Raw genomic sequence first — 26,890 nt, 5'->3', positions numbered from 1 at the left:
GAAAAAGAGAGGCAACAGATGCTTCAACTGCTATTTATTGACATACAGGTAGGCTCTATAGCAACAGGCCTGGAGGTGGCTGCAGTAGTAGGGAAAATGAAGTTGGAGGGGTGAAGTGTTTGTCTGCAGCAATAGCTGAGTGGAGTGTAGGAACAGAAGTGCACAGTGCACAAGGTGGGAGTGAAGGAGGCTGAGGGGGTTGGAGAAGAAAGTAAAGGGCAGGGCCAGACTCTACTAAACTGGAACCACTGCCTCACACCCAAAGGCTCCTCTCTTGCTGGCTGTCTACTGACTCCAGGCCAGGCTTGAGGGTTCTGAGTACCCGTTTCTACAGGAACTGAATGGACTGTGCAAAGGAAAAGCAGGAGCTGCTGCCCTCTGTGTTAAGCTCTGGGGCCTCCAGTCCTGCACCCCTGCTTCTCTCTTGCTTAGGTGAAGCCATAAGGTGGGCAGCCTGGCTCTGGAGTACCCCACCTGAGCAGGGTCTTAAAAACAGCCATGTTTCATGGAAGCATTAACCTTCTCTGGTGTCCCAACCCACCAGTGACACACTACAGCCACAAGTGAGCACTATAAGCATTGCTGGTCTAAAGGATGGTTTGGGGGAAAGGGACGGGACAGGGGCTGGAGGAGGTGCTCTGAAGCCCATCATGGCACAGGTACTACACGCATGGTATTAGTGAAGCCGGAGCCAGGGCGCCAGCCAGTCAGCACGATGACCACATCTCCCTTCTTGAAGAAGCCTCGAGCCTTTCCTGGAGGAAGAGAAGATGTGGGTGCGTAAATGTCAAGTCAGGCTGGTATGAACTTGGGACATTGTCCCATAGCCAGACAATAAGCAGAGCTGGCTGATCATTACTTCTTTACATCACAAGGTGGCGCCAGCCTCACAGCCCAAATGAAGGGGATGAGGGAGGCTCATTTCCTTAACACTAATATGGCAGAGCTGTTAGGGACCTTTGGACATCATTCATTTTATAGTCTAGAGGGTAGAGAGCCTTGCCCAAGGTCAGAGCTAGCTGCCTCCTCTCATCCTATGGCAGCCTATACGTATATAGGGACAAAGGCCGCATCAGTACATAAGCTGTGTGTGTGCCACCCCACAGTGCAGGACTTTGGCCAATTTCATAAAAACCTTGGTAATGAGCAGATGCCAAAGAATGGACAACCCTGATTATCTAGGATCCTTTGCTTTGGGCCCTAGACTGGATGAGTGTGGCGAGAACTGGGCTGCTCAGCCCCACAACTCAAAGGTCCCTCCTTCCCTCCTGAGCTCGGCTCAAGACTTGGTGGAAGGGGATGCAGGAGTCCCAGTGGGGGCAGCCAGGGCTCTTGTACCCTAAGGCGTAGATGTTCCCCTTTTCATAAGATCCCTGAAAGCCCAGTGCTCAACCACCCGCCTCCAACCCTCCAGGCTCTACCCCATGCTCCCAGGCACGTACCAACATTCATGGCCAAATTGACCCGGAGGTCCACGTCCTCCGCCCAGGCCTCCTGCACTGGGTCCTTACACACCACAGGGAAAATGCCACGGTACAGGTGGGCCTGGCGAGCTGTCTGGTGATTCCGGGTCACAGCAATGATGGGGGCACGGGGGCGGTATCTGGCCACCTGGTGAGCAGACCTGAGATAGGATGGGGGACAGGCAGAAGAGACCATTAAACAGTGTCCCAGGAGACTCCCAGAGCCTTCAGCAACAGCTCACCCTCTAATCCAACTTATTATGCATGCCTGAGGCTCTGACCATTTCAATATCCGCTCCCTGGCCCCCCACTGTGGGAGTGGGGAGCTGCTCCTACAGCTAGGGCAGTCCCTCTTTTCATATCCTCCACAGCACATAACTTTCCTTCGTAGCTATGTGACCTCATTGCCCTCCACCCCTCCCCACAGGCCAGGGCCCCAGGATCCTACTAACTCAGCATGGTCAGCCTCACGCACTTTCCCCACATGGCCCTTAACTGGCAGAATCCCCTCTGAAATTTTCCATTCTGGCACAGCAACACAGCCCTGGTCCAACCTCACCAGCACCCACTCCTCCCTGCTGCCAGCAACAGCTACAAGCCAAGCAGCATGTGAACAGCACTTGACTCTCGACATCTGCAAAGAACAGGAATAGTCTACCAACCCCCTTGGGAATCTATAACCCAAGGCTTCCCAGCTGCCAGGCCCTCTCCCCAGCACTGGGGCCCCCAGGTCCCTGAAAGAGGCCCAGCAACTGAGCTCTAGAGACCAAGTCATATCTGAGAATCTAATGAGGCTTAGAAATCTGGGTGCTACCCAGGAGGCAAGACCAGATGGAAGTGTTAGTGTGGGAAGCTCTGCCTGTGAAGGCCCCTCTGGAAGACAAGGGACTCTTTTGAAGCCCCAATATCAGGCGCTTCCTTGAACACTGACACAGTATACTTGTAGTTGCAGATGTGTCTCAGGAGCTGGGGAAGAGTGTACAGGAGGGACTGCCCCAGAATGTAAGCTATGAGGACACTCAATAGGTGCCAAGGAAACAAGCCATGTCACATAAGAGAATGCCCTGCTTAAGGCCTGGGCTTCCATACAAGACTTTCAGAGGGAAGCAATTGCTGAAGTCAGGACCAGCCGAGAGTGAAACCCCAGAAGAGTGGAGCTAAAAATAGCCAGATAGCAAAGGTTGGGCCTTTTCATAAAGGTCAACCCTAATGGTTACAGCTGTTTATCCTGAGCTGTCTCCTGAGGAAATGTGCTCAGATCTTATCTCTATGCAGCTGCACCTGCTGCTCCTTGGTGCATGGGACTGCTTGTCTGCCTCTCCTCCAGGAAACCCTAGCTGCCCTGTGGGCAAGGGATGAGGAACACATGCCCAGGCTGTGGGAGTGAAGGATGATAACTCAAAGTCCAGGACCGAGAAAGGATTCCATGTCCAAGGCCAAACACAAGCCTCGACTTGGCTGCATGGCGCCAGAGTGCCACCAAGGCAACATGATGAGCTTCCTGGTCCACAATCCACTCATTTTCAGGGCTCAGACAGACAGGGGCACATGCCCCAACCAAAGAGCATGTCAGTGAACAGCACTAATTTTCCAACTAAATTTTTAAAGAGCACACAGTAACTGGAATAAGCAAAGCTGGTAGTCTTTCACTATTTTAGAGGACCAGCCTTTAAATGCCAAGTAATCATTTGGAGTCAGTCTGTCGTCATCTAGTTCATCTTGAGGGTGTAAACTTGTTTTGGATCCAAATGGTCCCCCATGCCTTACAAGTGCTGCCCGGAGTCCTTCGGGCCCAGGAAAGGGGTGCTGCTCATTCCTGGATCCTGGCCTGGGGGCTGAAGGAGCTCCTTCCCTGTAGGGTCCAGGTGGCAGGCAGGAGGTCTTACCTGGGCTTAGTGCCATCCTAGCACTGTTCAGTGCACTGCTCCCAGGACCCCCAAGGAAAGGCGCCACCGAGCAGGGCATCCCCAGGGAGCTGCTGCCACCTCCTACCTGCCAGACTTGGTGAGGACGATTATGGCCCCACTGCAGCACTTGAAGGAGGCCTCCACGGCACCCACGGCGGTAGCTTCTGTGGGGTCGCTGGTAATGGGCGCCAGGCGGCGGAGTTCCTCAAATAATTGCAAGTGGTAGATGGCGGCCTCTGCCTCACGGGCAATCTAGGGGAGCAACATCCGTCCAGAGGGACAACAGGGGGACAGTGCTTTGTCAGAGCTGTGTCACAATGGGAGAGGGAGGGGTAGTAGGACAGACAGCTGGTGAGAAATGTGTCCCTGAGTGCAAAGGCCAAGAGGAGCCTAATCAATGGAGGTTCTGAGCTGAGCAAAATCAAGACTCAGGAACCAGTCCTTCACCAGGTGCCTGTGACACTATCTGTGCCTACCAATCTGAAGGACCCTTTGGTCCTGTCCTGCCCTGAGCTCCCTGGCTGGCTTCCTGAAGATGAGAAAAGAGGCTCTGGGCCCAGGCCCCAAATGCAAGGCTGGGTTCTGAATGTCTTCTAGAGCAGCTGGAGCAAGAGGCTGGTTATCCTACAGAGTTACCTGCCCTTAGGGCCCTACCTGCCAGACTCCGTCAGAACTATCAAAGCTGCAGCTAAACACTTATAAGAAGCTTCCACGCTGCCCATGGCCATGGCTTCCATGAGGTCTGTGGAGTGACTTGAGCCTCGCACAAGTTCTTCAAACAGCTTGCGATGGAACATGGCTGCCTCAGCCTCACGAGCTATCTGTAAGGTTTAGGGGAGAGGGAAGGCAAGGAAGAGGGAAAAAGGAGGGAAAAAAAAACAAGAAACAACAACATAGAAAGATAGAATGGGGAATTAATCAGAGAAGAAGGTAACCTTAGGTTAATTGGCTAAATCTGTCCTTCAGGCAGATGCAGAGGCAGCGTGATGCAGGCCTGCTTGGGGATGTGTGCAGAATTTCCAGCATCAACTGCTGTTGCTTGCTTCCCTTCCAACAGAGGGGAAATTGGTTCTTCCACTCTGGGAGGATTTTTTTGATTGGGGGTGGGGGTGGAGGGAGCCAACATGGCAGCAGGCTCTAGCACCTTAGCATGGAAACATGCCCAGGCTGGGCTCACGCCACTCCCTGGCAGGCTTGGCCACGCTACCTCATGACACAGCTTACAGAAAGGAACAGGCCCTCCTTCTTCACATGGCTGTCTGGTTCTCCAGGGCTTTCTGCCTCACTTCCACACACACATGGAGCACTTAGCTTGGCTTCAGGCATGGGGCTGCTATAAGCCTTTCCAATGGCCTGCCATGAAATGCACTGAGCAGCACTGGAAAGTTGGGGTCAGACAAAGCCAAACCCACGTGGCTTAACTGTGTTCTGAACCAGAGAGTTGAAAACTGGTGAACCTGTGAGGGTATACTGAAGAGCCATGTGGAGACAGATGCCTGTGGAAGCATGCGGGTAGTTTAACAAAACATCTGATTAAAACCTAATGATTAAAAGGCATGAGAAAGCCACCAAGTTATTTATAGGCCACCTGCTCAGAGAATTAGAAAGAAAATCTAAGCTTTAGAGGATTATAATGCAATTACCAGCATCTTAGAGAATGATGGGCAAGGGAAGAATCAGTAATATCATTAATTTGACAGTGTAAGCAGATGTGTGGCAGGATTTACGTGGTTAAAGATTTTTTTTTCTGCAAGAATGGAATACACGCAGCCAAAGGACAGGGGACAGGAACAGAGACTGAACCATACCTGGTACTGCCTAGCCCTTAGGTACGGATCATTAACTGCATCAGTTAGATACAGGAGAAAGCAATAAACAGTTAAAAGGAGAAGCTGTCAGCCAGTGTTAACCAGGGACGTGGACAGGAGAGGCCGGCACAACCTGGCCCAGAGCAGAGCCATGCAATCTAAGCCCTGCAGCTCTAAGGTCCATCTGTTACAGGAAAGACTAGGGTATGGAAAAACGAACATGGAAGTGAGAGCCCGGAGCCTGAAGTCCCTGACCCCAGTACAGGCCCCACAGAAGACCTGAGCCGATCTCCCACTAGACAGACAAAGTGCTATGTTGCAGGACAGAACACTGGCTTTAAAGCCAGCAGATCTGGGTTCAAACTCAAGCTCTATTATCAAGTAACCCTCATCTATAAATTGGAGTGACATCTATCTCAAGGAGGTTATGAAGATTACATCAATCTACATGGGAACTTTTTAAATATTTAGTAACAGCAGTGAACATTTAATGTTAATGTCTATAATTAAACATATCCCATCTAATTTATTTTACAGATAAGGCTTTGAAAAGCTAAGTGATTAGCCCAAAGTCATACTAAAGTCCCTACAGTCTTCATGGTTGCCTGGTTCAGTAAATCAGATCAGGGTCACTGTCCCACCTTTGAGGCCACACACCTAAGGCAATTAGAAAGAGGGGCTGTGTGGAGGGACCCATAAATATACTGCAGCCACTCTAGAGGTGACTGGTCCAAGGTCCACTGTCTCCTGGGAGAGAGAAAGCACTTTCCCACCACCAGAGAAGTCATGAGAATGAGCTCAAGGTACTTGAGCACTGGAATAGCAAGCAAGTTTGTCTCACAAACAGGGTGGCATTATCTGCCAGGGCCAGGGTACACAGTCATTCCAAAACAGGATTGGTTCCTATCAATTTCATCGTGGGGAAATCCATGAAGGATCCTGAGGACACCCCAGAAGACATCTTTAGTCAAGATGTCTTGGTTCACCACTAAGAAACTATTAAATTATAAATAACAAGTCTTCTCTAGAGGCCATTTAAGCTTAATAATTGGACACGTAGAAAGTGAAAAAGGAAGATTCTAGTCCAGTGGTTCGTTTTTAGGGGTTGTTTTAAATTTGGGGAAATGCAGAGGAGAGGGTGTCACACAAAGGGCATGGGGTCCTTTGTTGACTGAAAGGGAATAGAAAAGTTAAAAAAAACTTTCAGGATAAGAGACAAGTTCACTGAGCTACATATACATCAACTGCTGACCTAGGACTATTGTGAAAAGTTAATTTGTAGCACGCATTTTCCCAGGTATAAGTAACTCTGACAGCTGATCCTTGTGTTAACTCTTTAATAAGCTCTAGAGCAGGAGCAAGTAGGGCAGAGGAACCCAGCCTCAAGAGACATAGCCCAGCAGAAGAGCCTTGAAAAGTTAGCTCCCTGGAGGAGAAAGAAGCTTCACCTCCAGGACTCTTCTCCAGATGCTCTCAAACTAGGGCCCAGTCAGGACTAGCCGTCCTCTCACCTGTCTTCGATTTATGGACCTGTCACCTGTCACTTATACCCTATTTCTTCATCTGAGTGACTGCATCAGCTCGGCACAACAGGTCCCGCTGCAGACACCATGCAAGGTAAGATTGGTCAACTCAGTGCAGGCAACAGCCTCCAGTGCGGGCCCAGAGACCTTTGTTGGGGAGGCACCTGCCTGTGGGATAGGTGGGGAATCAAAATGGAAGCCAAACAATCATGATGGCTGGAAACAGGAGCCCTTGGCTTTTTCCAGAGTAGGACAGGTACTCCGGTCCTCTGGACTGTCCAGAGGAAGAGGTACAAGTATCCCAGTACCTGAGCCAAGGAAAAGAGCCAGTAATGAACTGGGCTACATATGATGGAGAACGCCTCCAGAACAGAAGGAAATAGAAAAGGGAGTATGGGTAAGGAAGGCAGAACAGCAAAAAAACAAAAGACCCCCCTCCCGCCCCGCCCACCAGCAAACACTTCCTCACTCTTGTAACTTGGAGAATAATAAAAGATGTAGGTGCAGAAGACTAAAAGGTGTGGTTGTGCAGAGCTTGCCTGCCTGAGCCACCTGAGCCTGAGCCTGAGCCTGAGCCTGAGCCTGAGCTGGGAGGACAGACAAGCCCTAAAAACTCACCAGGTGCTGCATGCGCACAGCCTCCAGGGGGTAGTCCCCTTTGGCTGTTTCTCCAGACAGCATGATGCAGTCGGCTCCATCTAAAACTGCATTGGCCACATCACTGCCCTCAGCCCGGGTGGGACGGGGCTTCTTGATCATGCTCTCCAGCATCTGGGAGGGGACAGAGCATTAGTGAGACATGGCCTGGGCTATCTTTGGAGATGAATGACTGCAAGCTGACTCCCTGGGCAGTGTGTATGTGCAGAGAGTTTGGCTTCGTGTAGCTGCATGGGAAGAAAGGACTATATGTATGTATTTGTGACATGGGGAAAGGGCCATGGGAAGAGACTACGTAGCCTCCCAAAAGTTTCCTCTGTCAGTACATGCACATGAGGAGAGGCACATGCCTGCGTGGCACAGATGACAGGCTTCCCAGCTCGGTTGCACCGCCCGATCATCATCTTTTGAGCAAGGAAGACCTTCTCTGCAGGAATTTCAATGCCCAGATCACCACGAGCCACCATGATCCCATCACTGGCTTCCAGGATCTCATCAAACCTGACAGGAGAGGTGGAAAGAGAGAGGTTATATGGAACAGGGGCCACTAGTACAGTGACACGAAGAACTTTTCCTGGGATTCTCTGACTTAGCAAGATAGCCACCCATGATGTCACCATGGGTGCATGGAGGTGGTTGGATGTTCCAGCTATCTTAGTTCCCCAAAGTGGCCCAACAGTACAGCCTGCGAGGTTTCTTCAGCACTAGTATGGAGATTTCATTGGGGAGCAAGGGAGGGGATGAGGTCTCCTCCCAAGCCCCACACACCTATTTCTTCTCCATCTGCATTTCATGAGAGCCTTCCCGAGGTCTCTCTGCCATCTCTACTCAACACTTCCAGAGCAAAAAGGGAACCTACGGCTTGCTGACAGCTCCCAAAACAAAAGTCCACGGCCTCTTCCAGCCAAGGACACTTGAGGGCTGCTTCTTGAGGCAGCCCTCTCCAAGTGCAGAAGGCAAAAGGACACTTGGCTCTGCCTGGCCTGAGGCCAAGGTCAGCTGGGCTTATCAGGACGGCGTAGGACCACCCCAAACTACCTGACACAAAAAGCCAAGGTCACAACAGTAAGTGGGGCTGCTCTTCCTTCCCACCTAAAGCAATGCCAATCGTCCCAAGTAGGTCTAGGGTTTTAGCTGCACTGAGTTGTTTCTAGTAGGGAGCCAGTGAGGAACAGATGTCACAGAGTTGGCCACGTCATTTGGCTCTAATGAGTGAGCACTGGGGAGGTGGTAAAGCTAAGCTGGGACGATCTAAGCCTGGAGGAGAATCGCATGCTCTCCTCTGGGAAGCTGATACCATGCCAGAGCTAGCCTGCTCATCAAGCCAGCTGCTTTCTAAGTGAAGACTAGGAGGCCATAACCCTCAGCGTTAACACCAGGCCCCGAGTTTGCACATGGTTCCCTAGTGAAAGGCCAAAGAGCCCTTTTTAAAAAGCTGGCTAGTCCACGGCCATGCCACCCTGAATGTGCCTGATCTCTTCTGATCTCAGAAACTAAGCAGGGTCGGGCCTGGTTAGTACTTGGATGGGAGACCACCTAGGAAGACCAGGTGCTGTAGGTGTAAAATAAAAAATAAAAAGCTGGCTGCCTTTCCTCTCGGTGGCAGTGCTACCAGCAAACACAGGTAGTGCTCTGATTAGGAGCCCAGCAGTGGCTCCTGACCCTGAGAGCAGTGACCCTGTTCCTCTCCAAGGTTGGCCTCTGAGCGTCTGGAACAATGTCAAGATGCTGGCACCTCAAACACATGAGATGCTTCTCTTTAAATAGCAATGCCTTCCACAACAGGAAAGGAAGGGACAAGGCAGGAAGCTGCTTTTTAAATGCTACTTGCTGGTTCGGTGGGTCTGGAACAGGCTCAGGAGTCTGCATTCTGATGCACAGGCAGCCAGGTACTCAATAGGATACATGTGGCTCTTCAGAGAGCTGGGCTGGGGCTGAAGGAAGCAGGGTACAGGGGGCACTTACCGCCGCACTCCCTCGTGATTCTCAATTTTGCTGATTATCTTGATGTTCTTTCCTTTTTCTCCCAGGACCTTTCTGACTTCGTGGACATCGGATGCCTTGCGGATGAAAGACGCGAACACCATATCTACATCCTGCTCCACCCCAAACTTCAGATCCTGGATGTCCTTTTCTGACACAGCAGGCAGGTCCACAGCAGCCCCAGGGAGGTTCACGCCCTTCTTGCTGCCCAAGGAGCCACCATTCTCCACCTCCGTCACCAGGAAGTTGGCACCTATGCGAAATGGAGTAGGTGGGGAGGCAAAGTACAAAGAAGGCACATGTCCTCAACAGGAAAGGAAGAGGGGCGAGGCGGGAAGCCACCTGCCTCTCTCCCCACTATACTGACTGGGGATGCAGCACATCATGGGTGCTGCAGACATGCTGCCAGAGTTCAAATGCCAGTTTCACTAACTGTGTAACCTTGGGCAAGTCAATTAACCTTTCCATACCTCAGTTTCCTCCCCTGTTAAACAGGGATAATACCTACTCATAAGGTTGTTTTTAAATTTAAACAAATTATCATATAAGATGCTTAGAATAGTGCCTGGCACTTAAATATGAGCTATCATTCCCAGACATGCTAGAGTCCAGTACAGATCATACTAAGGGATGAAGGAAGAAAACAGAGAGGCCAAAGTAGTGAGGATGAATAAAAAGAATTCTTATCATATGCCGAAGAGCATGATTAAGCAGGACTGAAGTCTGTTTTAGAGGATAAGGAGTCATAAAAGGAACACAGATGTAATCTTGCTGCCATTCAAACAAGCTTCCTCTCTTCCTCATGTCTAGCAAATTTAGAGATGGGAGCCGGTTTTAGACATACCTTTCTCCTTCACCTGTAGAGAAATAAGCCCATCGTCCACATAGATCTTGCTGCCCACTTCTACCACCTTGCAAATGTTCTTGTAGTCCAGCCACAGAGTGTTCTCATCACACTTTTCCATGTAGGCATTATCCAGAGTGATCTTGAGAGTGGCTCCTTTCTTCAGTTCCACCTCCGCGGTGCCACTCTACAAAGAGAGTAAGCCATGGGTCCTAACTGCAGAAGCCAGGCCCTCCTGGCAGGAAAAGAAATGCTTTCCTCCAGGGGAATAATGCTCAAATCTCAGTTAGAAGTAACAATAAATCTTTTTCCTTTGGGAATAAATGATCAGATTGTCTAATTCAGTATATTTCAAGGAAATAACCCAAGAAAAACCTACTATGTTTTAGCTATGCTATTTAATGACAGGGGAAGAGCCAAATTGCTCCATAAAGGCAGAGAAATTTGAAAGTAGTTTTAAAAAAGTTTCCCTTTTGGTAGTTTCTTAAATAGATTAAAACAACATTTTTTTGTGTGTGTGTGATGAATAAAACCCTCATTTACAGACCTAAACTCTGAGGAACATGGCTTCTGCAGGACAGAGATTGCTGAGGACATCTCTGGGGCCCCTGCCTCCTGCACCTTCCCTCTCACTTCTCCCCAGGATACTCACGCCCTTGATGAGCCCAGTTCGGATCTCGGGTCCTTTAGTATCCAGGGCCACAGCCACTGGCCGGTAGAGAATGGGATCAGAAGCAAAGCTTTCCGTTGCTGCACGCACGTTCTTGATGGTCTCTGCATGGTACTGGGGGGCAGGAGAGAAGATGATAAGCGTCCTCCCAGACACTAGGACCTAGCACCGGGCTGAAGCTGACCACTCACAAGACCTGCGGATGTTCTAGACCTCCACCACCATCTAGTCTCAGTGCCATCCATGCACTGAGAACCTTCTCCCTGCTTGTCTCAATTTCCTTGGCTTCCACGCACTTCAACCACAACACTAACTCACTCTGAGGGAAAACCCCCTAAAATTTTCAGAGTACTGCCACCAAACACCATTAAAGGTATAAGTGTAAACACGTCAACATAAAAGAAGCCTGTGTCCCTTCAGCTCTTCTCTTTCTCCCAGGACTCATCAAATTAAAAAAAACACCCAGGCTTGTGTTGTGACAACGCTGGTCTGGCAATCAGTGCCGGATGCTGATAAATTTGGTAATTCTGAATTTTTCTCTATTGATTTCAGCTACAATTCAAACTCAGGGCTGTTTACTTAAGCTAACAGTGGCCCAAGCTAAATAAGCAGTGGCCCAGTGCCAAGGTCACGCAGGCCTGTTTTCACAATTACCTTCCAGAGTCTGATTAGAGATGGAGGTGGAACAGGGCAAAGTGGGAGTACGCTTTTCTCTGAACCAACTGCCCTCTGCTATTACTCACTTGCAACAAATCCTGACTTTAATCTTCTCAAGCCCTTTCTCTTTTTCCATTTCCCATTACAATTCAACTCAAAGCCAAGATGCCGAAAGTTCTTAACTAGTATAATCAGTATGACACTGCTGATAACAGAGGCACCCTATATTCAGCACTTTGCGGACCATGTCCTTTTTAACCATCCACTAGAACAGCACCTGCAGTAGGAGCCTGGAAGGGAGCTAAACCAGAGATTAATCTATAAGCATGGTGTTGCCTGAAGCTTATGTCTGAAAATCCTCAAGTTCTAATTCAGGAATACTCTATGAGGACCACCGGCTTGCTTCCTTTTTTTTTTTTTTTTTTTGAGGAAGTCCTTACTCTAAGTTATAAAAATTTCTTTCTATTACTGACTTGAAATAAAAATAGTACAGACTAGAATACAGAAATAGCTCAAAGGAATGGGTGTTGAATACTGTCAAATGCCTTTTCCTCCGACTTGATATGAGTAAACTACATGAAGTACTTTGAACAGAAATGAGCACATAATAATTATTTAATAAATGTTACCTATTATTGTCATCATCTTATATTACACTGACTACACGATTTAATCCCAATGCAAACTGTGTGTCCCTAGAATAAAATATACTTGGTCATGGGTCATGACTTGACTGTCAGATTTTATTCATGACTTTTTTTTTGGATGCTAAGTGACACTGTTCTAGTGTACTAATCTTTAGTACTAACCTGTCTGGTTTTGGTACTGTCCTTGTCTCACCTTAGTATCAGGGTATGTTGGTTTCAAAGAATGTATTGGGAAGATTTCTACTCTTCCCTAAGTGCTAGGAAAGAATAACAAAGGATTTAACTCTTCCTTGATGGAGAGACACAATTTAGCCATCAAAATCATCTGGGCCTGGTGTTCCGAGAGGAGGTATATCTTACAGTCACCTTTTCATTTTCTTAAGCCTGCTAATCTATTAATATTTTCTACTTCTTGGAAAACATTCAATTTCATTTCAATTTATAGGAATTAAGGTCTAAATCTTTTTACGACTTAAACTCTCTTCTGATGTATAAGAAATACTCTCCTTTTCTATTCATAGTCTTTTTTGTGTGTGTGCATCCTTATTCTTGACCAGGCTTTCCAGGAGATTCTGCTTTATAGAATTTTATTTGCCCCCAAAGAACCAACTCTTGGCTTAATTTGTTGGGCTTATTTTCTATTTCATTAAGCTTGCCTTTTAAATCGATTCTTCACCTTCATTCTTTTAATGTTACTTTAGGTTTCTTTCCCTGGTGTTGAGTTAAATATGCATTTATTTTATTCTTTCGGACTCTTGCTTTCCGACAAGCACATTTAAATTTATGTTTTGATTGTTATGTTACACTTTGTTCTCAATTTCTATAAAAAATGTCATAGAATGTGGTCTATAAAATTTCTACTTGATGAAACTTGAAGGTTTTTTGCAGCTTAACATATTTTTGAAACAGCATTTTAAATAAACATGTGTTTTTGGTCTTGGAGACCAACATCATCTGTACATACCAATTAGATTATTAGGCATTATAGTACTCAAATCCTCTCTATTGTTATCTTTTGGTACATTTCTGGGAGGTGTACTGAAGTATCCCACTGTGGCTTTCGTTTTGCTGGATATTACCAAGTAGTAAAGAACTCCATCAATCAAGGCTATCTTTGTGGATGGTTCTAAGTTTAAGTTGGTAAGTCAATATTTCTGGCCAACACGGCATTATGGGATGACACATTCAGTAAAAACACATCTTGCTCATGTGAATGAACTGACAGAAGTAGGGGATAGAGATACTCTGGTAAAGCTGTCAAAAGATCAGATGTAGGCAGTGGATGTTCCTCATCAGACCGACGGAGAGCAAACAATTTCAATGTTCTGCTCATGAGAATATTTAAAATTGTCAAGAGCTACAAAAGCCTGTCCCAGCTGCTAGTAAACAACCCTGACATGTGGTCATAATAAAACTTGTTTACATTACATTATATAATATTAGAACAATTTCAGATCAGCTTCTAAAGCGCAGATCCCAGGGACAACCTCATCCTGATCAAAAACCTCAAAAAAAACCCACAAGAGGGACTTGTTTGTTTTATTTTATTTTTTGGGGGGGATGGGGGGAGTGACAGTTTATTTTTATTTTTAATTAAATTGGTTAATAAAATTATATAGGTTTCAAGGGTACAATAATTCTATAACACATCATCTGTGTCTAGCATTGTGTCTTCAGCAACCAAAGTCAAGTGTTCTTTTTAAATCCCAATTCTAAAATGGGAATAAGAGTTAAAGCACAGATTATCTCCAAATGCCTCCTGAAGTTTAAAAAAACCAAAATCCCTGAACCAGCAGCCCCCCTCCAACAGGTGCAGCAGATACCATTTGCCCTTGCCATTTCAAAGCTGTGCGGTATTATTTTACTAGATGGAAGAGGCTATAAGGCCTAGTTAAAGGTCAACTTCTTAAAATCTATTTCTGCCTTCCCCTGCACACAGGAGACCCTGGCACACTCCAGCAGCAGGAATCAATAGTGAACCATCTTCACTGACACCTTTAGCTCTCTCTTTGGGCTGATTAACACAGTATTTCTTGGTGATCCCTGTCAAAGACGCCCTTCCTTTGGAAAATTACAGAATATCATTACGAATGCGTCTTAACCTGAGGTGCCTGCTGAGCACAGTTCCTCTGAACTGGGTCAGGCCACCATGACATCTGGAGGCTGGCCACCTGCCAGGCCATAGGCTGTTTATGGAAAATGGGTTAGGGAACCTACGATGAATAGTCTCGTGTTTCCAGAAAGGAGGAATTCACCTCTTGGACAGCACTTCCTGAGGCTTTATTTTTAGCCCAAATACCAAGTTCCAAATGCCAGAGGGCAACCCCTCATCACCTGCCCTTCCAGGGTAGCATTTCTTTATTCCTAACAGGAGGTATAGAAGTCAAGAGTGGGGAAAGTTTGCCTCATCTGTTACTCCTCTATCAATGTCAGAGTGAAATTTTAGGGCCTATGGTTTATAAAAGGCACTGTCCCTTGGGGAGCCTCCATACTCCTCAAAATGAATTTGTTCTTAACTTGGGAACGGAAGCAGGAATGGAGGATATCCCAAAAGCTGCCGCCTGGTCCCAGAATAAGGCCTCTAGCTACAGGTTATGTCAGTTCAGAAACAGCCTCAGCACTACCAGGTTCCTGAGGAAGTACTATGACTTTATTTTATCTTAATGTACCAAATCCCCTGGGAAGAGACAGGCTGGGAACACAAGCTGATGAGAAGGGGTGTTAAATGCCCAACAGTGTTCGTGCATTAAACTCAGTTTTTAACTTGCCACAGTGGAAACTCTTCTCCCCCATCTGCCCAGTTATCTTGGGTCTAAACTAGGTGATAATCGATCTGCAGGTGACCTTCTGGTTCATCATGCAGTATGAGCTGCTCCAGAAACCCTGGGGTAGGAGTGTCAAGCCCTGTGGCCAAGATACTCAAGGGCTCACAGGGGTTTCCAATAAGTACTCTTCCACTTTCTTTTGTGGGGGCGCTAATGGTAGCACAGGTGTGTGAGAGAACATGGCCAATGACAAGGTAGGCCTTCTTCATTTAAGGAGAGTTAGCCAGTTGAGACGGCAGGAGATGGGGAAAGGAGAGTAGGGATAGGCTAGTGAAGGCAATCTTCCCATTGGTTATAAACCCTAGACTCTCTTTTTTCTTTTTCTTTAAAGCCTACAGCACCTGGTATTCCTAGGTCATCTTTCATCCAAGTACTAGCCAGGCCCGACTCTGCTTAGCTTCCAAGATCAGACAAGACAGGGCGTGTTCAGGGCAGCATGGCTGTAGACTCCTAGACTCTTTCTTGCCTAGTCTACCCTGTTCCCTAGAAGCCATCTCAGTGGCCAAGCTGTTTGGCTGAGGCTCACCTCGTGAGTTCCATGAGAGAAGTTCAGACGAGCCACATTCATTCCAGATTTAATCATCTCCTTCAACATTTCCACCGACCGGGAAGCTGGGCCTAGTAAAGTTTTAAAGCCATAAATAAGTGTTAATTATTCAAAGTAGGATTAACACTTTAAATTTGCTTATTTACGTATAAAGGACTCTTGGTATTTTATTTTTTCCCCAAAACAGCTCAAAATTCTTTCAAAAGCCACATACGTGGCTATCACTGTACTAGCCCACTTTCTTGATTAGGGGACACTTCTGCTATTTCCTTTAAATTCTACAGGCTCTAGTCAGGAAAGCCTGGGTATGACTTGGCCAGCCCTCTTTGCTCTCCATGGAGCCCAGTCAGATGTCCAACCACAGAATACTGGTTGCATAGAGCACGTCAAAAAGATCTTTTGTAGGTCTCTGACATGCTCCTACAAAGATGTGCTAATGAAGATACTCTATAAATTTAGCCTTTAGCAGAAAACATAGAGCATACTAATTCTTTATTGCAATTTCCTATGATCTGTGCAGAATCTTGCTCAGACCTCAGGTTTGCTACACTTACTTAGTCTTTTCAAAAGAGAAAAAATCACCGTCACATGAAATCCTTGTTTTAGGGATGGAGCAAGCCACTCACCAATGGTACAGATGATGCCAGTGTTCCGGGCCGTGATGGGTGGCGAGTCAATGTCCAGGCGGCACATGTGCTCCAGGAACGTGTCAGCCATGGCTGCATGCAGCTGCTGGGTCTGGATGAAGGCAGTTCCGACATCACTATGGGGCTTCGACATGGCTTCTGAGGCCCTGGGTCCAGGGGAATTGAAGAGAGTGTGATCAGTCTAAGAAGCCCAGAGTGATTGAGACACTGTTTGGCACAGGAGGCCGTTTCCTGCTTACATGTTAACTCAAGAAACACACTTTGTGCACAAGCCACAGGGAGCCCTGCACGCTCTGGCTATATGGGTACTCCTCAACTTGGGCAAAGGGTTCACGGGATCATTAGAGAATAGAAAGTCTCTTAAAATATAGGTTAAAACCTCATACCCAATGCATGTACTTCCCAGGCATCCACTGTAAGCACATCTCCCTCTCACTGGGCTTATTTCTACCTTGACAGCTTTCCGGCTAATCCTATAAACATTACTTTACATGTACTGAAGGAGCTTCCTCAAAAGGAAGTTGTAACCATTTTCCAATGACATAAATAACTGATTCCTAGTTTAGAACCTAGGTAAATCTAGATCTTTGTATCAAAGCTATGCACATCTGCTATGGCATGGGACACCCACACTGCCTCTTAACAATCCCCACCCAAACCCAAAATGATGGTCCTGGTTGTGAAGACAATCACCATCCAGTCTGTCCTAGCTCTGGAGTCCTAGGTTTTCACTAACCCAAAGCACTACATAAATTCATTCCTCGACCTCACCCTAGGCTCTAGAGTAGGTTCCAGCCCACTGACCGGGAATAAAACCCAGGCCCTGGACAAGAATCCACGTCCCATCGGAACCCTGAATGCAAAATCTTTCATCCCAGGAATCTGTACCTAAAAATCATATATACTTTTTGGTCAGGAGGACTTTAGGATGTGCAAAGCAAGTTGTGTAAAATCAAAGATAACCACAACAGCACTGGTCTGGCTCCAAAATGATTACAACTACATTTGCAACATGAGGTTGCTGGTCAAATCTTCTCCCCAGCTGATTGTCTGATGCACCATCCTGATTCCTTTTCTAAGCCTGACAAGCGCACCACCCTCAGTAACAAAGACCATTTGTTCTAGGTAATTAACCAGCCTAGGTCACAGTCCTGACAACTGTCCTGGCCTCTGCTCTTCTTCATTACTGACTTACAAGTAAACTCACTCAGCCGGTTAGTCAGCAGATTTGAGTGAAAAGTTTCTGGCCAGTGCTTTGAAGAACTGTCAGGTAAGGATGTAAGCAGAAGCTTGACACTCTTCATCAGAAGACTGTCCATTTTCTCAAGTTCTCAAACCAAGGGCCATTCCTTCTAAAACCCATAAACCTAAATGCTTCAGATCAGACTTAGGAACAAAACCCTCTTTAGCCCTGTCCCACCTCCTCCTAGATCTCAGGGTTCCAAATCAAGGCCCCCCCTACTCCTTCTCCACCTGTGACTTTGTTGCCTCTCTGGGTGGCTTGAGTAAGCATGCATTTAAACCCATCTCTGCCATCTTTAAGAAGTCTGGTAAAAGCACAAGAAGCTTTGTGACGAGTTATGAACAAACTTTCTGTCAGCTACAGAAAACTGATGTCTACAAGTCCTCAACTACAGAATCTAAAACTTTTAAAATGGGGAAATAAGATACAGGCTCACTATTCCACATGGTAAATGCACTGTTCCTTTCAATTGCATTTCCTAACTCCCTCATACAAACCAAGTCCCAAAATGACAACGTCAACCTTCTCCCTCTGTGACCCATTTGGTTCTATATCTCTTAGCACCTAGCACTTGGAGGCAACCCAGTGTTTGTTGAATGACCTTTCAGTGTATCCTCATGTCTCTGTCAAAATCAAAGCTGTACTTTCACTCCCCACTCCCTACATCTGAGGAACTTCTGAATTACTGGCAGGATGGTCTGGGCAGCCAGGGTACTTTTCCCTGCACTCACAGCTGAGGTAGGGCTTGCATGCCTTCAGAGCACCCAGCCGGGTTTACTAAGTCTGGCTGTTAAGGGAACGTTACTGAGGAGACAGTACCAGGTGGCACACGAAGCCAAGTGGAACACAAAGGCCTTGCTGCAGCCTCTGAGAGGCAAGAGCCATCCAATCTGAGGACTGTGTCATGAACAAAAGAAGATCTGAATGAGTGAGTTGAAGTAACTAACCCCACTCTTCTTAAAAAGCCTCCACTGGCTCTTCACTAGACCTGAGACATTAGGGTCTCCTTGCAAAGACCTGGCTGGGGCCACTGATTATCAGGTCATACCTTGTGTTCTCTGGGCTTGGGCTTCCGGTGACATAGTGCTTTTTTGGCTCAGGGTGGCTCCTTGGCCCCACTTGCAAAGACTGCTCAGAGCTGAGTAAGGTTTTCCCTGCAGAGCTGTACAAGGATTAAGGTAAAAGCTGAATGTAACTAAAGCTCCTTGGGGTAATGGAAAAATTATCTTAATAACCAGGTATCCAGGTAGTAGGTACTCTTAGAGATTCAGTTATGTTACAAAGAAAACTACAGAAGCCTGCCAAGAAAAGACCAAAATTTACAGGTAAAAGTAGTTCTTATTGACTCCTGTCCGATGCTTTATCTCCTCCCCTCATACCAAATACTGCTTTCCCTCAAAAGTCTCTCTAAACCTGGGATGTATTAACATCCTGCTATTCTATATAAGAACCCGATCGCTCCCCTTTTTTAGGTGGAAGGGACACTAGATTAAACATACATAAAAGGACTGGAAGGATATCTACCAAAGTATTAACAGTATGTTATTTGGGAGGTAGGATAACAGCATTTTTTTCTTCTCTTTACTAATAAATTTACTGACATGAAATTCATCTATAACAAGAAAAATTGCAAATATACCTGGTTCCAAAAATGATATATTTACAAGCCTCCTGATAAAAGTGTTAAAATTACAACAAGTATGAGGATCCCAGTTCCAATAAGCAACTGCTGCTTTAAGTGCTTCAGGAATACTGTTTGAATGTGGCAGAGGTGAGAGAGCACATCTGAGGCCCTAAGTCACAACGTTTCAATCGCTTAGGAAAAAAAACCAAACAAAAACAAAAAACCTTGATGCAATCAGACTCTCAAAGTGTACACGTGTGGGAAAGAGAGGGATGCAGGGGTTGGAGGGGAGAGAAGGGGGCAGGGGAGGGAGGAGAGGGAGGGGGGAGAGGAGGGAGAGGGAGAGAGAGGGAGAGAGAAGAAAAAGTGAAGTTATTATAGTCCAGACAACTCAATGCCAGGCTCTCTTAGTTACTGCGGCTCCAACCCAGCGTGTAAACCCCTTTGCTGTTTAGTCTGTCCAGGCTTCACAGCAAAAGTCTCCCTGACAAAGATGCTCTGTCTCAGAAAAACTCTGCCTCCAGGACCAGGAGGAGGTGTCACAGCAGATACTTTATAATATAGGGCTCAAACACTAACACTATTTCCCCACTCCATCTTGAATTAAATCTGATAATTTAAGATTAAGAGCTCTTGATCTTTGTTCACCCAGGTTATTAAGAACAAAAATGCTAAATAAACAAGAATTTCTTGGCATTTGGGTGGAAATATACATCAGCAATCAAAAAGTTTGTTTTTTTCAGCAAGCTGGTCCAGACTCCTACAAGGTCTCAAAGTCCTTAAAGCCTCTCTACCAGAGGACTCCTATGTTTCATCCTCAAGCTTCTGGCTAACTAGTCTCTTCCTGCCTGTCTTGAAGGTCCCCATGAGCCTTCTTTTCCGAGCACAAGCTGCCCATCCCACCATCTATCTACCTAGAGTTTGCCTAAAACACCCTCTGGACTCTCCCTAGCCCCAGCACAGCAGCCTCAGCCCTGGCTTCTCAGGGTAGGCCTCTGAGAAGGCCTCCCCTACTACCTCATGCTAGCCATCTGGACAGTGCCTGCCAGGACATGCAGCCCAGCCACGTCAGTCTGACTCACTATTGCATCCTCCTCCTTGGGAGGCACAGACATGCAGAGCCAACCTCTGAACAGCAGAGGAAGCCCGGTGTATCCACTGATGGCGGAAAACATTGTGCCCAGGTACAGGAGCCTTATTCTTGAGCCTGAGCCCCTGCAGTAGGATCTTCCTCAGAGCCATTTCTCCTCTATGAGAAACGAGACACCACCAGAGGTCTTAGTGTGGGCTGAAAGGATGGAGCAGTCACAGCTCAGCTCTAGGAACCCCTATTCTCACCTTTCCTTTCTCATCTCTAAAACTATAGTTTCTCTCTAAAATTATAGTTTCATTTGTGCCACTCTTCAGAAACCAGCAGGGGGTGGAAGGACTCAAAAAAAAAAAATTCTAACACACCACTTAGAGCCAATACTGTTGGCAAGTTGTTCTGGAAAAGATTCACACTTCACTCCACCAATTCTATCTTTTGCAAAGGCCTAAATCATTCTGCCCTAGTAAACCACCAGCCTGACCTATGAGCCCATATGTGCACGAACCAATTTTTAACCAGCCAGTGCTCTCTAAACCAAACTTTCTCTGCTGCCAATCTCACCAAACTAACCCAATAATGATGGCACCTGATGCCCGATTGTGTTCCTTGCTCTGACATCAATTTGCTACCTAGGCCTCTGGATCTCTAAGCCAGTATGAAGGCCTTTCAATTCCCAAATCTTCAGGTTAGTAACCATTAAAAAGTTTGCATCTCAATATATTGGACGGGGCACTCAGGCCAGCCTACTCCCTAGGAGCTCTCTTCCTAGATGATGTATGTGGCAGGGAAGTATAATCCAAAGACTGGCCACATCTGACCATGGCTGCAACAAAATCAAAACAGGTGCTGGGACAGCTACAGAACCTAGTAGAGTCTGGAGTGACCGGCTGTGCATCCTGATGTAGCGTGAGAGTAATGACAAAGATGTATTTGCATACAGAGTAGGGTATGAAGGATAAGCAATCTTTAGTGGAGAGATGTGAATCTGAAATCCATTCTACCTTCAGCAGGCCCCATAACAGAAAGCAAAGTCTGGTTTACCTGGTTACACAAAACAAAATTAGCATACCTAGTGGTTCAAGTAAAATTCCCTTGTTCTTTTATTTATTAAGGGCTAGAACTAAGTGACAAAAACCTTATATAAGCAGGAGCCTAAGGTCCAATTTCAAACTAGAGTGGAATAGGACACGAAAGCTGATACTGAAGGGGCCTTCCCCCAAGAAGAACCAGGCAGGCTCCAGGGCAGGAAGTACAAAGTCAAAAAAACCTGGAAGTCCTCAGATGCCAAAGATTTCCTGATTTGATCACAGATGCTTAAAGCAGAGAACTGGTTTAAGCCTGAAGGAGGAAGTTTGGATGAAACTTTGGTTGTGCTGTGTTATGGTGCCTCCTTTCTAGGCTTAAAATATTGAGACAGTGCTTCCGGGCATGGTATTCATACTCTGGAAGCAGCAATGGATCTAGTTTAGGACCCTCCAAGTCGGGTACAACCAGGCTGAATCACGGCCTCAGCAAAGCAAGGCTTTGGCTCAGCATTTACAGGAGCTGCCATACATCATAGCTGGAGGGAGAGGGAACGGGAATAGAGAAGGGCAGTGCCAGCTCGCCAAGAGCACTGACCTAGTTAGTATGACTGGTCTTCCTACAGTGACCTTCGTAAGTTTGCTTCTGTTTTGTTTTTTGAACTAAAAAAAAAAAGAAATATTATCATCTGTATTTCACCAGATTTTTTTAGACTTTTTAAAAAAAGAATCACAATTTTACAATTTATTTTTTCTCCATCTCCTGGCCCCTTCAGCCCTTGCACACTGACAAGAACTTTGACCCTCAACCACTGTCACAAATTTTGTATCCTTCTAGTTCATTTAAGTGTGTCCATATCTATACTGAACCCTATGATATTGTTTTCTAAAATGCCCTAAGTAGTATACTGTACAAATATCATTAAACAACTTGCTTTTTCATTCAGCACATTTAAGGTCTATCCAATTGATATACAGATCTGGTTAATTCATAACAACTGCTATACCAGTCCACTGCACAACTAGACCATTTATTTTTGTATGCCCTTATTAGTTGGCCATCCTCCCTCCATTAAGTCAATTTTTCCCCAATTTTCAATACCATAACAACTCTCCTAGTACCTATCTCCTTATGCAGGTATGAACTTCTACATATTCAGAAATGAAATTTCTGGGCCATAGGGTATGCTTACTTTTTACTGGGTGCTAGAGTAACTGGGAGGATCACTTCATAAACTATATAATTGTCTAACCATTGTACTGTATACCTGAAATGAATATAAAGTAAAATAAAAAATACTGCTGAATTGCTCTCTGAAATGGTTCTATCTACTTACAACTGAGCAGTAATGTCAGTTTTTGCCTTCCTACCCTTTGTCAACACTTGATACTGTCAGATTTTTAAAATATTTGCCCATCTGATGGGTGACCTTTGAGAGTCTGCTCTCTAAAGTAATAACAAAAGAGGGATACCAGTTATTAGGTCTCTACCTCCCTACCTCTTACCTAGATCGAAAGGCCAGGGCTCCTCCAAAATACGTGTGGTTTTGTCTCATACCATGTGACTGACTCAGCTCACTCATCACTGGAGATGGGAGACACCAGTCATCTCGAGTTAAATATCATCTATCTATAGGGTGAGTAAAGATGTTTGGAAGGGACGGAGCTCCTTTCAGAGAATTCTGTGGACTGCATCAGCTGAGCTGGCCCATACTCTGAGCAGCTGTGATACCGCCCTATCACAGCAGGTCTTGGCATCTCCCCAACACAGCTGCTGCCTACAGTCAGAAGTAGGGGTGGTGAGTCTCAAAGGCCACAGGAGGCACTGCAGCCTGGCTCTCCTACGTGCAGACTGGCACAAACCACTGCAGGGGTGGGGAAGCACTACTCGGGGGCCCAGTTGGCTGCCCCTTTTGAGCTGAGCAGTCATACTAAGAGGCCAAAAGGCCTAGCAGAGGCTGCACACCAGCATCCACTACCACCATGGCTCACCTTCCCCCAAACAGCTTCTTTGACAAAGCCCAAAGAATCAGACTATTCATTTATCTCGTCTAAGGCTAGGTCTCAGTGAAACATGCAAGTTCTCAAGAAACTATGGTGGTATCAAGAATGGCTCTATTCCTATATGTACTAGAAGTTGGTATCAAATGTGATGAGTCAGAGTCCTATTAGACCTTTTACCAAATGAATCATACATCTCACAAGATCTTCCACAAGGGTGTAAGAAAACTCTTCTCACATGGGCAACTCATTCTTGTGGTGTACCTCTTAATTGGGATTTGACTGTGGATACTTGGAATGATTCAGAAATAACGATAATGTCAAATGACTCACTTTCCCATACCTCCCTACCTTGATCTGTCTTAGCTCTTGTCCAGAATAACATATCCTGATATGTCTTCATAAAAGCTGAAGCAAAATAAATTGAAACCCATGTAGTGTGAGTTTGTAATGCAAGAGCTGCATTTTTTTCTATCTTCCTGCTCACAGCCATTTCCTCATTTCTTCCATTGCCTCAACATTAAGTAATAAGCAGCTTTAAGAAATGAAATGACTTTTCCTGTGACTCCACATTGATGTCTCAACACTCCAGGCACAGAAGCAACTCCCATAAGGTGCTAGCTCTGTTTAGAGTCACAGCCACCAAATTCGCCAAGTTACTGGGAGTACGCTTCTTACAAACCCAATAATGCTCTTGGCTAAACTATGAATTCAACACTAAAATTCTTTCGATGGTTTATTCATGTCCACTACAGCCCCATCCCATGAGACTGCCATGCCCACCACAGAAGGCGCAGAATGCAGGTGCACAAACTGCATTACCTAGGTATAGAGCTCTGCCAGGATGCATCTCAGCTCCTGGGGCAGTACAGAGAGAGAGCCTGGGAACCAGTACCAACCATTTTTCACTTAGTTGAGACATTTTTAACTGGGGAAAAACATGCTTAATTGTTTGACTCATTGAAAGAGGGGACTTTTTAAACCTGTAAAGATCACAATGCAGTTTCCTACTCACCCAATAAAGAGAATTCTCTCAAAAGCAGAGAAGTTGGGAGGTTTAGTCATCTTCCCCACAGAGCCTCCCCACCCCTGCACAGACCTGGAGATGCGTTACATACCGGGCCCCTCAGAATAGCCCCACTGTATTCCCAGGAGCATCCTCCAACAACCAGAGGGCAAATTATTTGCTAACAATGCTGCAGGGTGTGAATACTGACATAGGTCCTCCAGTTACCCTAGGGGGTGGCCACACCCTCAGTACAGCCCAGAGGGGGCTTTTGTCCCATCTCTGATCCCAACTTCACATCTATCCATCCACTGGCTGAGCAAATCTTAGAACCCAGGTGATGGGGATGGAATATGAATATTTCAGTCTAGAAGCTGCAAGTTTGTTTCTACTTATAGAACATGGAAGGATTAAATCTCCCCTGCCCCTTCCTTGTCTAGAGGTTCCCATTCCCAGGAGACCGGTTACAGTGGAGAATTGCAAAGTAACTTTGTTAGTTACTTTTGTCAACATTGTACCAGGATCCCTAGGGGGACTGGTTTCCAGGAGATGTCTGGTATTTAGAGAGCCTGACTCTCAAAGATTATGTTTTGGGATGGCATGAAGATTAGCCTTCATGCTCAATTATGTATTGTGCCCAGTGACTAAAAGAATACATTTGGAGGCATTTCTTCTGGACATCTCACCAGAGATTAGGCATTGCACTGACTATTCGACATCCAACAATCACGAGGAAAATGTTTCCCCCAGTTTACACATGGGAATTTGAGGTCCTGAGCTTTTATTCCCTCCAACATTCATGTCAGTATATTAATGAATCAAACCTAATTCTAAAAGCTTGTTGACTAAACAGAAACCCAATGCCTCTATCCATCATGCCTGGACATCACCTCTCAGGTTCACTTGTACAGGAGAGGATTAATGTCCCGGGTTCTAAGAATACGGAAAAAAAGCTAAGAGTGACTTTAAATAACCTTCAGACCGGAGGTGCTTTCCTGCTTCGTCAAACCCAGTAAGATACCACCTTGTGAGGGCTCCCATCACCCCCATTTCCTCAAGCAGGAAGGACGTATCTTCCTCACCACACTAACCAGTGATAATGTCTATGTTCATTCTCTACTGAGATCGTGAACTCTGTTGGCTATGACCGGTCAAGTCATTCCGGTCTCCATTCCCCTCCCCCAAACAGCTCCTATCAGTTTTTGAGTGACTGCGGTGCGAGGCGCCAAGCTATCGACCTATTTGTTCTCTCCCCACACCTGTTCCCACCCCACCCCGTGGCCTCCGCGCTACAAGGGCGGGTGGTACCGCTGAAGGTGAAGCTGGGAGGTAACGGGCCCACAGGCCAGTCGTCAGGCGGGGCGGGGCGGGGCAAGGCCCTGGAGCTGGCAGCTACGTGCAGGCCCGCCGCGACGGGATGGAACCCCGCGACGCTACCGGAGCTGGCGCAGCGCCCCCGCTACCCCCATCGAATCTGGAGCGCCCCAAGAGCAACCACCCTTCCTTCCCCGGCAGCGGGGAAAGCCCAGGGTTACGTAACCCAGGCCACCGCTGCATCCCCGGCCGCACCCGAGCCAGCCCTGCCCATCCGCAGACCACTGCAGTTAGGCGGTGACACGGTCCTGGGGCTCCAGGAGCCCGAGACTGGGAGGCGCGATGGAGAAAGTCTACGAGACAGAGATGGGAGTTGGAGGGGCGGTGGGGAGCAGGCGGACGTGACCAAAAGGCCGGGGGAGAGGGCGTGAACGTGACCAGAACAGACTGGGAGGGGCGAGGACCGCGAGGCGCGAAGGATGCGGAGCGGACGTGACCGGAACGGAGGGGGAGGGGCGAGAACCAGCGCTTGAATGGGGTAGGGGACCGCGTGAGGGCACCAGGAACCGGAATGGGGGAGGGGAGCTAGAGGAGTTTCATAGAGATGTTATACAAGGAAAGCACCAGAATGAGGGGGACACGTGCAGTTGGAGACGAGGGAGTGAATGGAACAGTATAAAGGGGCAAGAGAACGAGGTGACAAAGGGGAGTGAGAGAAGGGAAAAGAGGATGGAGAGGAAAGGAGATCAGTGAGGGAATGTGGGAAGAGAGGCGAGGATGAGACCAGAATGGGGGTAGGGACTGGGGCAGGAGAGTCTGGCTGACCCATCTGACTTTAGAAGAAACAGGAGCTGCAGGCTTTGAAGAGCGGGCCCTAGGCGAAAGCAGCTTCTCTCTCGCGGCCTCAATCGGGTCCAAAATGCCCAGGACCCTGCGCTGCCCCGCAGTGGGTTTCCCGAGTGCTCAGGCGGGCTGGGATTCCGCACTGGAGCCCAGATGGGAACGGATGGCTCAGCCTCTCTCCCCAGCCGCTCACCTCCGGCGTGGTCCGGCTGTGGCTTAGCGTTCTCTGCAGAGAGGTCAGAAGACTGTGCGCGTCTCTTCAATGCGAAGCTGGCAGTCTCAGCCTCAAGGTTATCCCGACTACAAGGCTGCCGCAATCCCTCCGCCGCCCCGCCCCCCACCCAATCCGGGCTCCCCGCTCGTCCGGCCCGCCCCCTCCGTCCTTGCGGGGAGCAGTCACTTCAGTAGGAAGTGCCGCGGGGCCGGAACAGGCCACCAGGTTGCCCTTTTGGGGCAGGACTACATTCCGTGGCGGAAGGACACGGCACATAAAACTGAAATCAATCATTGACGCTCTGTAGAGGCCAATGAGGAAGTGGGGAGGCGGCAAGACCCGCCCTGGGAGCCCC

The 26,890-nt window shown here is 47.2% G+C and overlaps 1 protein-coding gene, 1 non-coding gene and 1 pseudogene across 7 annotated transcripts; 1 reads left to right on the top strand and 2 right to left on the bottom strand.

Moving 5' to 3' along the window:
* Positions 1 to 19: 19 nt before the first annotated feature.
* Positions 20 to 26,804, bottom strand: PKM (pyruvate kinase M1/2). Of its 6 annotated transcripts, none has more exons than XR_005651466.1 (11): positions 26,515 to 26,804; positions 16,158 to 16,324; positions 15,511 to 15,602; positions 10,838 to 10,969; positions 10,186 to 10,372; positions 9,324 to 9,594; positions 7,709 to 7,859; positions 7,320 to 7,472; positions 3,456 to 4,191; positions 1,443 to 1,624; positions 20 to 755 (listed from the first exon to the last, which is right to left on the bottom strand). XR_005651466.1 is itself a non-coding variant. In XM_039856618.1 (11 exons), the coding sequence occupies exons 2-11, from the start codon at positions 16,309 to 16,311 to the stop codon at positions 649 to 651; spliced, it is 1,596 nt and encodes a 531-aa protein (XP_039712552.1). In that variant the 5' UTR covers positions 16,312 to 16,324; positions 26,515 to 26,804; the 3' UTR covers positions 20 to 648. The 6 variants fall into 6 exon arrangements, 5 of the variants coding, with proteins under 5 accessions (XP_039712552.1, XP_039712551.1, XP_039712553.1 ...); XM_039856618.1 differs by having other exon boundaries at positions 4,025 to 4,191; XM_039856617.1 differs by having other exon boundaries at positions 3,456 to 3,622; positions 26,515 to 26,671.
* LOC120597994 (5S ribosomal RNA) lies at positions 8,801 to 8,919 on the top strand. The gene has a single exon (XR_005651486.1). It is a non-coding gene; the product is annotated as a 5S ribosomal RNA (ribosomal RNA).
* On the bottom strand, positions 15,314 to 15,432 carry LOC120597970 (uncharacterized; annotated as a pseudogene).
* Positions 26,805 to 26,890: the final 86 nt, after the last annotated feature.

The sequence above is a fragment of the Pteropus medius genome, unplaced genomic scaffold (assembly GCF_902729225.1).
Source record: "Pteropus medius unplaced genomic scaffold, Ma_sr-lr_union100, whole genome shotgun sequence".
In the NCBI taxonomy this organism is placed as follows: domain Eukaryota; kingdom Metazoa; phylum Chordata; class Mammalia; order Chiroptera; family Pteropodidae; genus Pteropus; species Pteropus medius.
The sequence above is the reverse complement of the archived record's forward strand: the minus strand, read 5'-3'. Positions and strand labels throughout refer to the sequence as shown.